Source organism: Rhopilema esculentum, chromosome 13 (assembly GCF_057945365.1).
Source record: "Rhopilema esculentum isolate cy_ngs chromosome 13, ASM5794536v1, whole genome shotgun sequence".
Lineage (NCBI taxonomy): Eukaryota > Metazoa > Cnidaria > Scyphozoa > Rhizostomeae > Rhizostomatidae > Rhopilema > Rhopilema esculentum.
Genome location: NC_142827.1, coordinates 10,403,140 through 10,416,490, shown reverse-complemented (window position 1 = coordinate 10,416,490; position 13,351 = coordinate 10,403,140). Strand labels below are relative to the sequence as shown.

At 33.3% G+C, this 13,351-nt stretch overlaps 1 protein-coding gene across 2 annotated transcripts; it reads left to right on the top strand.

The window, feature by feature from the left end:
- The first annotated feature begins 24 nt into the window (after positions 1-24).
- Positions 25-13,149, top strand: LOC135692079 (uncharacterized). Of its 2 annotated transcripts, none has more exons than XM_089112068.1 (19): positions 25-450; positions 1,237-1,323; positions 1,766-1,837; positions 2,261-2,319; positions 3,114-3,166; positions 3,498-3,640; positions 4,021-4,107; positions 5,135-5,206; positions 5,735-5,790; positions 6,097-6,145; positions 6,490-6,564; positions 7,120-7,165; positions 7,546-7,579; positions 7,860-7,920; positions 8,318-8,387; positions 9,249-9,330; positions 10,176-10,261; positions 11,089-11,170; positions 12,410-13,149. In XM_089112068.1, the coding sequence occupies exons 1-19, from the start codon at positions 259-261 to the stop codon at positions 12,462-12,464; spliced, it is 1,461 nt and encodes a 486-aa protein (XP_088968194.1). In that variant the 5' UTR covers positions 25-258; the 3' UTR covers positions 12,465-13,149. The 2 variants fall into 2 exon arrangements, with proteins under 2 accessions (XP_088968194.1, XP_065066173.2); XM_065210101.2 differs by having other exon boundaries at positions 26-450; positions 10,176-10,258; positions 11,080-11,170.
- Positions 13,150-13,351: the final 202 nt, after the last annotated feature.

The window sequence follows — 13,351 nt, the reverse complement described above, 5'->3', positions numbered from 1 at the left end:
CACAAATTACAGCAGCAACAACAATAACACTTACTATCCGGCCTAAGTTTCGCAAAAAAGCGGTAAAAATGCGAAAGGAAATGTTATTTGAAAATACTTGTTTGCTACCTAAATGAGCACCAGTAGAGTGTAAATCGATGAAGGTAAAAAACTCTACGATATGAAATTGCAACCTATTTACTTGTAAGTCGGAGGGGCTCTTCGTTTTCCACCAAAGCTGTAAGTAGTCAGAAGAGCTAGGCTTCGCATCATCACACCATGTCCTTGAAAACTAGAACAGTCTCACGTCACACGCAGTCTGCAGCACAAGTTCCAAAGCAGGGAGGGATGGCAAGAGGTGGAAAAGTTACCCGTTGCAAGAGTGCTTCATTGCCTTCGTCAGTGAAAAATTACGATGGACAAGACACAGAAGAACGTTCAGAGTCAGAAGAGAGCAATATGTCACACGGGGTTAGGAAGTTTCTTCGTAAATTTTATCATTGAATTCCGTATGTTTTTGAAGTTTAAAGAAACCATACTGATTTTTCTAATTCGTTGGAGGAGAAACGGAAGCTTACGCGCGCTCGGTAATGTACAAATCGGCGACAAGCATTTTACCGCTGTTGCTACCTTGATGACAGCAGTAGGATGCGAGGTTGCTACCTTCATTATGGGCGAGACGTCATGGTTGAGTGTTTAGCCTCTACAATTGATTTGATAAATAGATTTATTGGTAGTCAGTAGAAATTCTTATCTCCTTTTTTTGTAGTTAAATATGTGGTTGTAAAAATGGGTGTTCCATAATAACCTAGGCATAGGCAACTGTAATTATAACAATGAAAATAAAAAAAATAACTTTTTTCAGTGTCAGATTGATTTAGCATTTTCACTAATTGGGGACACTTTTGACATACAATTTATTAAAAAACATATAATCTATAAAAGTAATTTGTTAAGGTAAAAATTTCAAGAAAAGTTGCAGAGCCTACAATGTTCATTGCATAAGTTATCTTTAAGCAAGGGCTCGAGGTCCTTTTTTCTAATACAGTTGCGGAAATTATCAATACTTGAACTGGCCTTAACTGCTTCATTTAATCTAGTCCATAAAAGGGTATGGTGCCAAAATCCAGCCATTATCCTGATAAACCAAAAGAATTTTCCTGGTAAACCAGACCTGTAATGAAACCTGATATATGCATAAGAGTGAAATTGTTCAAGCAAATCATTCTCATTAGCTATCTTTATTTTCAATTTCAGAGTTCAAGTAACTATAAAAATCCATCAAAAGTATATTGTTTGGAATTTCATGCAAAAAATCTTTCAAGTTTTGAAATGATAAAGAAGGTATGTACAGTTTAATACACTATAAGGGTAACAGTATAAAAGCAAAGTAAATTATTGGGAAGAAATTTTCTTTTCAAATTTTAACAGTTTAAGGATTTGTTTATGCGGTTTGTGCTTTGAAGATTTTGCTTCTCAACTGCTTTGTTAAAAAGTTTTGATTTAAAGAACTGGCATTCATTTTCAATACTGATGATCACTTTCTGGAATGCTTTGATAGCATTTATTTAGGAGCAATTAATTTTGAAACTGTGAAAGCTTCTCTCTTTTTGTTCACTACATGCATACTTTTAGATATAAAATTTGATGCTGACATTTTGGGTTAGTTTTTTGGTGAATTAACAAAGATTGAGCTAGAACAGGTTACACTCAACCACTCAACAAAAGAGAAAGAGTTTTCAACAGTGTAGTGTAAGCGTTTTTTAAAAGTCTGGTTTTTTTCTAGTTTCCAAATTGTAAAACAGCAGATTTTTCTTGTAACCATATTAAAAAGATGGAAAGCCTTGACAAGAATCCAGTAAGTTTTATGAGACAGCTATTATCTTCTGTAGTTTTTGTAGATTTTTTTAAAATCAAAGGCTGTGAAATTATTGCTTAGTTTATAACATGTGTGAATTGGTTGTTGTGGAACTGGAAATTGTTTCAATAATATTGGTATTTGTGTTATTCAAATGAAAATAAACAAAGAGATAAAAACAACATAATAAATTTTCTTGTCTAGTTTAACATAGGTTTGAAACAAGAATTTCTCTCTCACTTCCATTATCCATTTCCATTTCCAAGTGCCCCAAGGCAAGATTAGTTTTGACCCTGTTTAGAAATTTGTGATATGTGTGCTATAACAGCTCATAAAAACAATTTTCAATTTATTTTTTTCTAGAATTTTAGAAAACTAATGATTTTTTTTATTTTAATGACAATATTGTTTATATTTTTGAAGGAAATTCATGAATTGAAGTTATACTCAAACCAAGTTACTTCAATAGAAGGCCTTGGAAGGTGAGTTGTCTTTGAAAGATCAATTTTGTTTTGTTTTTTTAACTTGGTTTTTTTGCTTTAGTTGATGATTTATCCATACCAAATCTCATTTGACTCTTGCCCCTTTTTTTTTAAAATGAACTAACTTGCAAAATACTATTTTTGTAATAAGTGCTTCACACATTTAATTAATGCTTCTTGATATTTTATGCCTATGATTTTATGGGGCAATGGTTATGCTTGCGGTACAGTAGAAGGGCCAGCGAGACGTTTTTGGAGGCCCTAGGTATACCTGAAAGAAGAGGCTTTCTAAATATACCTGAACGAAAAATTTTTGTGACCATGCCCTTTTGATAAGCTTAAAATACATTTCAAAATATTTCTTGCAGTCATTTTCTTGCAATTGTTTAAAACATTTTGCTTTTTTAAGGCATGCTTTTAGTACATTTGATTAATTCCAGTCTTGAAATGAACTTCATTACTAAGGCCCAATGGACCTCTTATTCCTTGAAAATTAAGCAATAACAGGATTTATTGCACTATTCTTTTATTTTATTTTTTTTATTTTCCTGAAAACACTTTTTGCAAAAAAGTCGGGACTGGAGCCCCCCAGCCCCCTTTCTGGCACCACCCAGGTTGGAACTACACAATTAAAATGGATTATTGTGTTGAACAGGGAAGTTACATTTTGGGGATTTTTTTTGGGGGGGGGGACATAATTTTGTCTAGCAGTGTGTCATCATTTCTAGGAAGGAAAATTGCAATTTTTAGTGGGTGAAAAATTACTTGTAACAAGATTCCAATCTTTTTTTCAGATTGAGAAGGCTGCAGAATCTTCAATTACAGCACAATAAGATAAGAACAATAGGTAAATGAATCAGTTTATAACCTTTCGCATTTTCTTTGTCTTTTATTGAGACAAAATATTTTTATAAAGTCAGCTACAAATTTTAGATGAATGAGTATCATTTTCAAAACTTTGTTGATTGTTCTCATTTTCCATCATTTACAATAATTTTGTTTGCTTGCATAGGTAAAGCCTATATTTTGCTGGAGAAATGTAACAAAAGTTTCAGTACTGGAAAAGTTATTTCAGTCACAGACTTTGTTTTTATTGTTGTAAATTATTTCTGTTTTTGGTTTTAAATTCCTTGCTTGTTATCATTGCAGTTTTACCATTTAACACTTAAAATTTTTAGGTGATGGGCTAAAAGGCCTAAGGAGCTTGAAATTCCTCAATTTGGCATCAAACAGACTTGCAACTATAAGTGCACAAGAACTTACTCATTGCAGCAATATAACATTTTTAGACCTGAGTAACAATAATATAAACAGAATGGAGGTGAGTATCAAGACTTGCTGAAACAGCTAACAAACCAAAAGAAAAAGTCATTGAAACTGTACCATAATTTGGAGGAATCAACTCAACTTGAAGTTCTACTTTTTATTTTACTCCAGTAGTTGGAGAATTTATCTTTTAATTTCTTAGAGAGCTGATTGCTAGTCAGATAGTTGTAAACTGTTTTTGTTTCTGACAAGAGTTCTTATTTCATTGAATCAAATTGAGTTGACAATGAATGATTAATACATGTTTTACATGTCTTTTATTTGGATGGACAAGCCTGCGAATTTACAATGAAGTTTTCAACTAGCCTTTTTAACTTTTTTTGCTTTTTCACTATTATAGAAATGTTTTAAACAGTTAATTTCTCTCTTTGTCAGTTTTTGTCAGCCATTCCTTATATTGAAGAACTGTACTTATCTGGCAATCAACTTTCTCAATGCCCTGATGCATCTTGCTGCAAAAAGGTTTGTTCTTGTAAAGTTTGTTTGCTACAACAGTGACTTTTCTTGCTAAACTAATATTGAAGTATGAGATAACTGAGAAGAGAATTTTTGTACCAAGTGGACACAGAGTATGCTGTGCTGTATTTTCACCAATGCAATCTTGGCACATAAGTCTGTGTGGCCCGGTTCGAGTGGAAATCAATTAGCTTCAAGTATTAAACACACAAAACACGACATAGTTTTCCAACGCAAATCTTTATAAAAACCAAATACTCTTTACAACTCCTCAACGTGATTCGAACAGTCCCTCTCTCTAACTCACTAAAAGTCCTCTTCCCGGGGTTTAGTCAGTTCTTGTAATATGGTTAAAAGGGGGTCTTCGGAGAGGTCCTCACATCTGCTTACTTTCCATTTTAGAATATTCATATTTTGTCCTCCTTCATCTTCCTTATGGCTTACACACTTTTTGGACAGGTTATGACTCACTATATGTCATTTTAAAGTATTCTAAAAAAATGGTTTTTTTGGTTCCCCTCTTAAAATATGAATTAGGGGTCTCAGTATTCCACCTCTGACTGTAGTGAACAGTCTACTTCATTATCTTATAAAATGTTTATTTTTCCATTCCAGCATGCTTTTCAATAGCCTTCTCAGCAACATTACAGTTGTAGTTTTGTGATTGGTTTTGTCTTTGTTCTATCTGATCAACAGCGGTTCACTCATTTTATGTTATTCTTTGAACATGTTTGAATCACTTAGTTAAGGGTTATCGGTATTTTAGTGTTGTTGCAATTGCAAAGAGAAATTCCATTTGAAGTTCCATCCTGGTATAAATTTGTCACTCTAGGTTTTCCATGTATTTCAATAATTATCATCCATCTCTCAAATTTTGAATAGGTTGGCCTTCTTTCCTTTGCCACATGATAGATTTAAGATGATTTATATCATGGAATGTCTAAGTTAACAAATTTAAAAGTTTACACTTCACTCTTTTCTTTGGGGTCGAAATCGATTTTTTCAAGGCTTTAATGTTTAATGTTTTTTCTAGCTGCAAGAAATAGACCTTTCAAGCAATCGGTTGACAGACTTAAATGGCATAAAAGCTTTACCAAATTTATCAGTAAGTCAAATCAAGTGATTTTTACTTTATTGTACAAATACATTTTTTCTTGAGGTTGAAATGTCTTGATTCGTGTTTCTGTTAATGTTCATATGAAAGGCTTCAAAGTTTTTTTAGGTGATGGGCATTGGACAGATGAGTGTCTGTTTCAGATGAGCCATCCCCCATCCTTGCAGTTATAGAGCATGCGTGTTTAACTTTTTCATTATTGCACATTTTCTTTGACTAAATGAAGGGGGATGACCCACTTGAAAGAAGACTGTCCTGATGATTAGTCTTCTTGATAAAGAGTTAAAGGATTTTTATTAGCAAGTTTTTGTTACTTTCGTTTAAGCCATATGTATAATAATTTATAAACTAGAATATCTCTTCCTGTTTTGTTCCCTGTTAAATATTAAGCTATATAGTTTTTGATATCCAATTTCTATAACAGTTTTCAAAACTTTGAAAGTTTTAGTTGTTATTCATTGTGCTATGCCATATGCTCGGTGAAATGTAAAATTATCACCATTTTGTCTCCATCCGCAGGTCGTGAAAATCAGCAATAATCTGTTAGCTGATTTAACATCTTTAGGCAACTCAAGGTATTTTCGCAACTTTTTATGTAATATATGATTGGCTCGATAGTGAGCCAAGTTTTTACCAAATACATAAAGCATACCACTAAAAATTAAATTATTCCACTCACAACAATAATTGATAAATCTATAAGAATTACATGTCGTCTATTTAAGTAGCTAATCAAGCTTTATTTATGCGAGTTTAGAGTCTTGTTATCACGATACTTTTTTCAAAATGTTTTACATTGGTAATAGACTAATCTGGTTTCGTTATTTCATTTTGTTAAGTTTTATTGGTTCTAGCATTAAAACCCCAATACTTCATTTCAGATCAGTTCAGAGAATCGATGCCTCAAAAAACAAAATATCAAGGCTGTCGGTAAAAGATTACCGATATATTTAATATTATAGTAATATGAAATATTATAATGATGTTCTTTCGGACCCTTATTCTGACGTTGTATACTCTGAAGAGTGAAAAGCTTCAAAACTTTACATATTCCTTTTTTGCAGACTCCATGGGTCTCTTTCATAAATTAATCTAATATTTTTTTTAATATTTATTTTGTAATATTCATTAAATGTATTTGGACCTTCCTAATTTTTTCAATGGGACCTTGAAACATTTTACAGTAAATATATTGCTACTATTCGCACGGTAAACAAATCTGTCAAAACTAAATTCGCTTCAACTTATTGGCAGTTTTATTTCCTTCCTTCCAGCACATCTCTGGGCAGTTACCAAATCTTGAAGTTCTTGACTTAGCACACAATTCAATCTTTGTTTGGGAAGAAATAGTGAGTGACCAATTTGGCTCCGTTTACAGATTTGTTGTCTCTAAAAAATATCTTTGCCATAGTGATACATGGTACGGTATGAAATGCCTTCATGTGTCTCTTTCGCAAATATTTGCTATAGCTACAAGGTGAAAAATCATCAATCTTGGCATGACCGCTTTTCATCAATAAAATTTCCTGTGAATGACTTAAGTCTAGAAAATGTTTCTAAGTTATTATAATGCCTCTTCGCTTTTTTTTACCATCCGTGCCTGTAGATACAAAATGTCAGAACAAATATTTCTAGCTCCATTTAACTTTTTAGTAATATAGACATGGCTACATATAATATTTTCTAAATATGAATGCTGAATATCTGGCATCAGTTCTTAATGAAGCTAGATGTTTGTTGTTCAATTGAAGCAAAAACTTGCAGTGTATTGCGCTTTTCATTGGCTATTGCTTGTTGAATTTTGAGAGAATGAAATCTCACTGAAAAAGAAATTGTTCCTTTCTTTTGGTTACCAATGTCGACGCCTTATATTGCTATGTTAACAATATCTCTCTCCTTTCTAGTTACACCTAAAGCAGCTCAAAGAATTGATAGAGTTGTACTTAGAAGGTATGTGTTTGTATTTAGATTCTTTGTTTTTGAAGTTTACGTCTTATTATATGTATATCATCGACGTCCTGTTCTCCAAAAGATTTCTTTCCGAGTATTAAACTGTTTTCAACTTCTTGATATACTATAAATTTTAGATTTACTCTATTTGGTGAAAGTTTGTAACTAGGAGGGTATTTTTAAACTTAAATCAATTCCTGAATCAATAAAATTAAATCTTTTTTCTTGCTTATAGTATTCATTGGTAATATATTTTTTTAGAATTGTATGCAGAATCGAAAAATAATCAACGAAACTCAACTCGATCCACAGAGTTTGATGCTAATTTAACTTGCCAGTGCTTCAATCTCTGATTTTCACTTTTTTATCATTCCTTCTAGGCAATAAGGTAAAGGAAGACATCGAAAGAAGTGGGTAAGAGATTTTATCCTTTTCATCACGAAAAGCTAGTATTTTTATCAAAAAATAAGGCTTTTTTTGAATTAGAAATCCAGTTTTGTAAGCAATCACCTTTGCCGTTTGCTGATAATCAACTTTAAGTACGTCGGTTTTACTTGCTGTTTTTTGTCAATGAATATCGAATAATTGATTACAATCCAGCACTTTGGTCTTCTGTCCTAAGATCAAGTCTTATAAGAATTACTTCCATTACTGGCTTATATCATGGAACTTTATGCAAATTCTTTATTTACAGCAATATAACATGGAGTCATAAAGTCCAAGAAATTCTTCCGAGATTAGAAATACTTGATGGGGTACGTCTTGTTTATTATATATATAGTATATAGTATATTATATATATAGTATATAGTGTATTAAATATACTTTTTTGTTAAATACAACATTTTTTCTTACAGCAAACAATTGATATTCTGCTTACGATCTTTTTAACACCTTTTTATTCAATAGCAGAAATTTACAAGATTGATGTGAATTCTCTTAAAAAAGGGATGGGGGCGAGGATGTCATTCATCTGTGCATGACTAAGATAAATTTTTCTAGAAAGGCAACTTATATTTGAAAAATGAATATTTTCCGAGCTTTTAAACTTGTTATAGTGTGATGTTGTGTTCACAACATAATTTTCATTTATCGTTTGTTAGTTCATTATTCACCAGGTAATATGTAATCCATCAATTTCTTTTTTCGCAGCATCATCTTGGCAATATTCACCTGAAGTCTGGAGAACGGCATATTATGCGACCAATGACAGCGTCAGCAGGTGCGTGAAAGAAAGATTATTAGAGTGGAATGTGAAGGACTTCTTTTGTCTTTTCTTATATGATGAAATATTTCGTTGCGTTTTGAAAGTATTTTTATAATACGCATATCTGAAAGGGGTACATATGTTTCTTGAAAAAATAATATTTTTCTTTATTGCTATAAAAGTTTGGCAATGTTTGGGAATGTTTATCATAAGAGTTTCAACAGTTGTCGGATGTTTAAGTAAATTATAGGTTCTTTCACGGCCCTAGACCCCCGGTGTTCTACACAGGCTGATTTCGTTGAATACAATTTGCTCGCGTTTCTGATTAGCGCAGTTCGATCCACAACTGGGTATATATATTTCCGAGCGTAGTGTTTTCGGTCTATGTTCGGACGTTTTATTCTCTGAAGAGTGTCAGACGAAAAGCTTCATTTTGCTCAAATTTTTGTTTTTTTTCAAAGCCATTTTTGAATACAATTTGTAAAACTTGTCTCAGATAAATAATCATCTTTTGCCACGTCTCTGTTGTGCTTGTTGCAGAAAGAACAGTTGTGAAATAGGCAGTTTTTTAAATTACGCCAGTGTCGATAAATGCAAAAAACCACCCTTAGAAAAGTAGTAATGTTGTGAACACTGAATGAAATACTAGCGTCGTAAAAAATAGGTTCAAAAATTGATTTTATAAGACTTTCGCCATCACCATCACGACCAATCATTAACAATTTATTTTGTTTCCACCGCGTCTCTTTCTTTCGGGTAATGCATGTCTTCTAACCATTTTGCATTAATATGCTAGAATTTGTAATATGCTAGTATTTTCATACTATAAAACAGCGTTTAAACATTATAACACAATCCAACCCGATCTGCTTTCAGGATTGTCTACAAAGATGGTTAAGGATCAAATCAACTTGATGAATAGTGAACTATCGATGTACGAGAGCATGATCACATCAAGGTATGGCTAAAGTTGACCTAACTCAGGAAGTATAGGATAGTACAATCCCCTCAAAAAGTATTGGACAAACCGCCACAAGATGGCGGCACTGCTGAAAATTTTCTTAAGAAGTTTTCAACCACTCTGAAAACGCAAAAAATGAGAAATATGTATGGCTAAAACTTTACTTTGGAAAATAATTTAGTAAAAACAGTCCGATGTTTTTTGTCAAGACGTGATGCTCAGGGAGATTTGCTTTCGATCTTTTTTCATTTGAAATCACTTGATTTATCATTTGAATCTATAGAATATTTTTACACCCAAAATTTTTTTTTTCGTGGTTTCTGAATCAGATATTTTTTACCGAACTTGTAGATATAAGCAGGGAGTGAAAATAGAACGTGCGTCGAACGTGATCACAACCGAAACGATTGCTATGATGAATGTTTTCATTTTTCAGGATGCTTTTAGCAGATCTAAAAATACTCTATAAGTTACAAGTAAGCATTTTCGTCCAAAAGAAGACTTGATGCTTGGAAAGCAAGCTTTGATAGAGGGTGTACTTAAGTTGAGTCCGATTGTTTTTAATTAAGGGATACAAAATTAAATTTTAGAATCAGAGAAACATTATCCAGCATATTAAAAATTGAATATATTTTTTCCTTGATAAAATTACTCGCAATATAACAAATGTTTCAGTGCCTGATTAACGTCAAGTTATTCATTTAATGTTAAAGATTTAAAATATGTTTGAAAATAATGTCAAAGGCTGTCTCCGTGAAGGTGCCCTTCCTTTTTGTCCTATCAATGGCGCTAATCAAATTGTTCTTCTTATGCTAACCTACTTTTTGTATTAATTCTTTTAGATTTGTTGCAATGAACAGCCTTTTGGATTCTCTCCGCTCGAATTCTATCACAGAAACAGATGACGTTCGACCATCTGAACCTGGTTGGCTATCTATATGTTATTTTGATTTCATGTTATGACCATCTTACGAACACTTAGACTCATAGTATATCTCTTAACTTTAAGACGAATAAAAATATTCATAACAGAGTTCTTAAAGGATTAGATAGTGATTGTGACGGCTAATAGAAGCTTATTATTCATTTAAATAGCTGGAGGTATAAAGATGTAAGTGTTGCCATTTCCCATTATGAAGATTGAGTTGTCTTTATCGTGAAAACGGAGTTTTTCAGTACCTTCTAAAACTCGTAAAAAATATTTCTCGTTGAAAGTTTACCATGAAATGTGTTGCGATATCTCTGAAATGATTAAGATAGAAGGTTTAGATTGTGTATACATGTTCATTATCATGATTTTTTACAAATGCTTAATTACAACGAGCAGCAACAGCCCCGATTGATGAATTTAGGAAAAATTATTTCTGAAACGAAAGTATGTTAATAAAATGAAATTTAGTGATATTTCACGCTGACATGCGAGGCTTCAACAGAGTGACAGAACGGGATGAAGCTTTTGCTATTATAATTTAATTTAATTTGTATTTTTTCATTCTGTGCACACGAATTTTACTTTCAATTGCAAAATTCTTATAATCTTAGCGACAACCAATTGCGGCATGTCTATAACCCTGTTAAAGCGAAAACATCAAATGCTTTGTGGCTTGGCACAGTTAAACCCAAGGTTTTTGGGAATTTTTTATGAATTATTAGAATTTCAGAAGGTTTATTTTGCGATCATTTCTTGTATTCTATGTGTCTAATATAGAAATATTTTTCAAATTGATCTTATGTGATATTTTGTAGGAGCTTCATCTAAAAGGAGAATACAAAAAGAGGAAATCGAAAGGCCCTCGACTTCATCTTCCAATGCACGGCCAGCAAGTCGTTGTGGAAGGTAACTAACATGATGAAATTACTTGAGAGGTTGTGTTGCTAAGCAAAGCATCACATGGCATTCTACTAAATTCTCTGCTCTGACCTCACAGACAAAGCAAGTTCACAGAGATTGCATGTATGAAACTTAGTTGGTTGCCTGGGTGAAACTTTTCTATGATCAAAATCCTCTGGTTACTACTGCGCTAAAAAAGGAATTAGAACTCTGGGGCAGAGCTCCTCTAACACGAGCGAAGCATGCATCTTATTTTCAATTTTGATATATATCCTTTGTTATAAATATCGATTAGTTTAAATTGTACACACAACGAGCTGGTTCCCCTGCTCAACAGGATCAACAGAACGCAGACTTCTGTTATCAAATAATTGCTTTTCTAAGAAGGCTTTCAATTAATCAGCTTTTAGAGCGAAAAGAATGAAGCCGTGTGTTCACATTAGTCCAAGCAGCAAAATGATAAACATAAACAGTGAGGCCAAAAGTTGGCGTACACAATCAAAGGCTTAGATTTGCATGCAAACTCCTCGCTTTGGCTATTTCAACAGACCTCTGAACACCGTCTCTCATTGCCGCGAGCTTCTATGCTGTTGACGTCATGATGTTGACTCTGATAACACCCACATTTATAGATTTCGGTAATCCGGTTGGATCCGATTAAGTGCTAAAAGGGCTTGTGTTGAATAGACTACAAACCATAGAGATAGGATAATGCTACAGAGGTACAATCTGCTGTGTGTTTTGCTGTTATGGAGTAGAACACGTGAGCTAGTGATTCTAAAGTGGCTAATTTGGTGCGTCACAAAATTCTTATTTAGCATTTTAAATCTTGGCTGTGAATCTTAAAAACACTAAACGTACCTCTAAGTTGGCATAATCAGTTGATATGTTGATGAGGTATGGCCAATGAAAATCTAAAGCTGACTAACGGATTTCTGCTCATGTGGCTAGATAGTCAAAATGAAAAAACCTTATAATGGTGCATCCTACTGCACGAAGACTCCTCCTGAATTTAAACCTGTCCAACGCTAGAAAGAATTTAAACAAAAATGATTTTAATGTACATCAATCTTCAACTACCGAGAATGTTAGCAACAACTAACACACATTTTTCCCGAATTTCATCGCTATGTGTTTGAATAATTAAAATATTTGAAATTTTTAATGCAATAATAAGATTGCAATTTTAGCAAGAAGTTTTTCTTATGGTAAACTTTTTCTTTGACTTACTTTTCTACATTATAGCCGCGCACGTATTCAAGCTGCCCTCGAATTTGCTTCACATGAAACTGAAAAATAGAAGTCAACATCGCAACGGATCGTCGGCGAAGAGAAACTAACAAGCCGAATGAGTGAGGGATGATACCCTTGAGTACAGATAAGTACCTGCTTGCAAATATTTTGTGGTTTGAGACTGAAGAGTTAGAATCGATGCAGTTTGCTTTTATGGAGGTACGGTGCAAAAGATAAGTTTTTTTGAAAAAATCTCTTCATAGTCATTTAGAGCAACTGCAACATGGAGCAAACTTTAATATCCGATCACCGTTGAGGATTGGAGGATTTGGCTTCCTGGCTGAATTCTAAGGAAAATGGCAAAGGATACTTGTGTTTCAGCATCAAATTGATTTGTATTTCACCATGCAGTTACTGTTGAAAAAGTATTCTAGAATTATAAAGGAGTGCTAAAAATGTGGCTGGTGGGAAGAACAGACGTTTTCAATTTTCCCTTTGTTTCAACCTACGCTCGTTTTGGTTGTTTTTTCAGAATTTTATTGCCTCCTCCAGTTCTCCCACCTCTCCCTCCACTCCCTTTAATTATGACGCCATCTCTTCCCTTGCAAAGACAGATTGTGGCAGCCTTACACTGTAAGAACAGGGGGGACTAAGCTGGTAGCAAAAATGTTATTATATTAAACAGGATTTTAAGCACCCTTGAATGTAAAATATTGTAAATTCTTAATTGGAGAAGACTTATTTTCAATCAACTTTGGTTAGTCTTTGAATTCATATTCTTCGGAATCAATTTCATCTCGAAGGGGTGGTTCCTTGTGTCCTTGTGGTTTCGTTCCTTGTGATTTAGCCTTGTGGTGTCTTCTTTGATACTATTGTATTCCCTGAATGCTTTTTACAGCTACAATTTCTAATCATTTAATGACTTTACCTGGTGGCTCTTTAATGTTCGCCGTC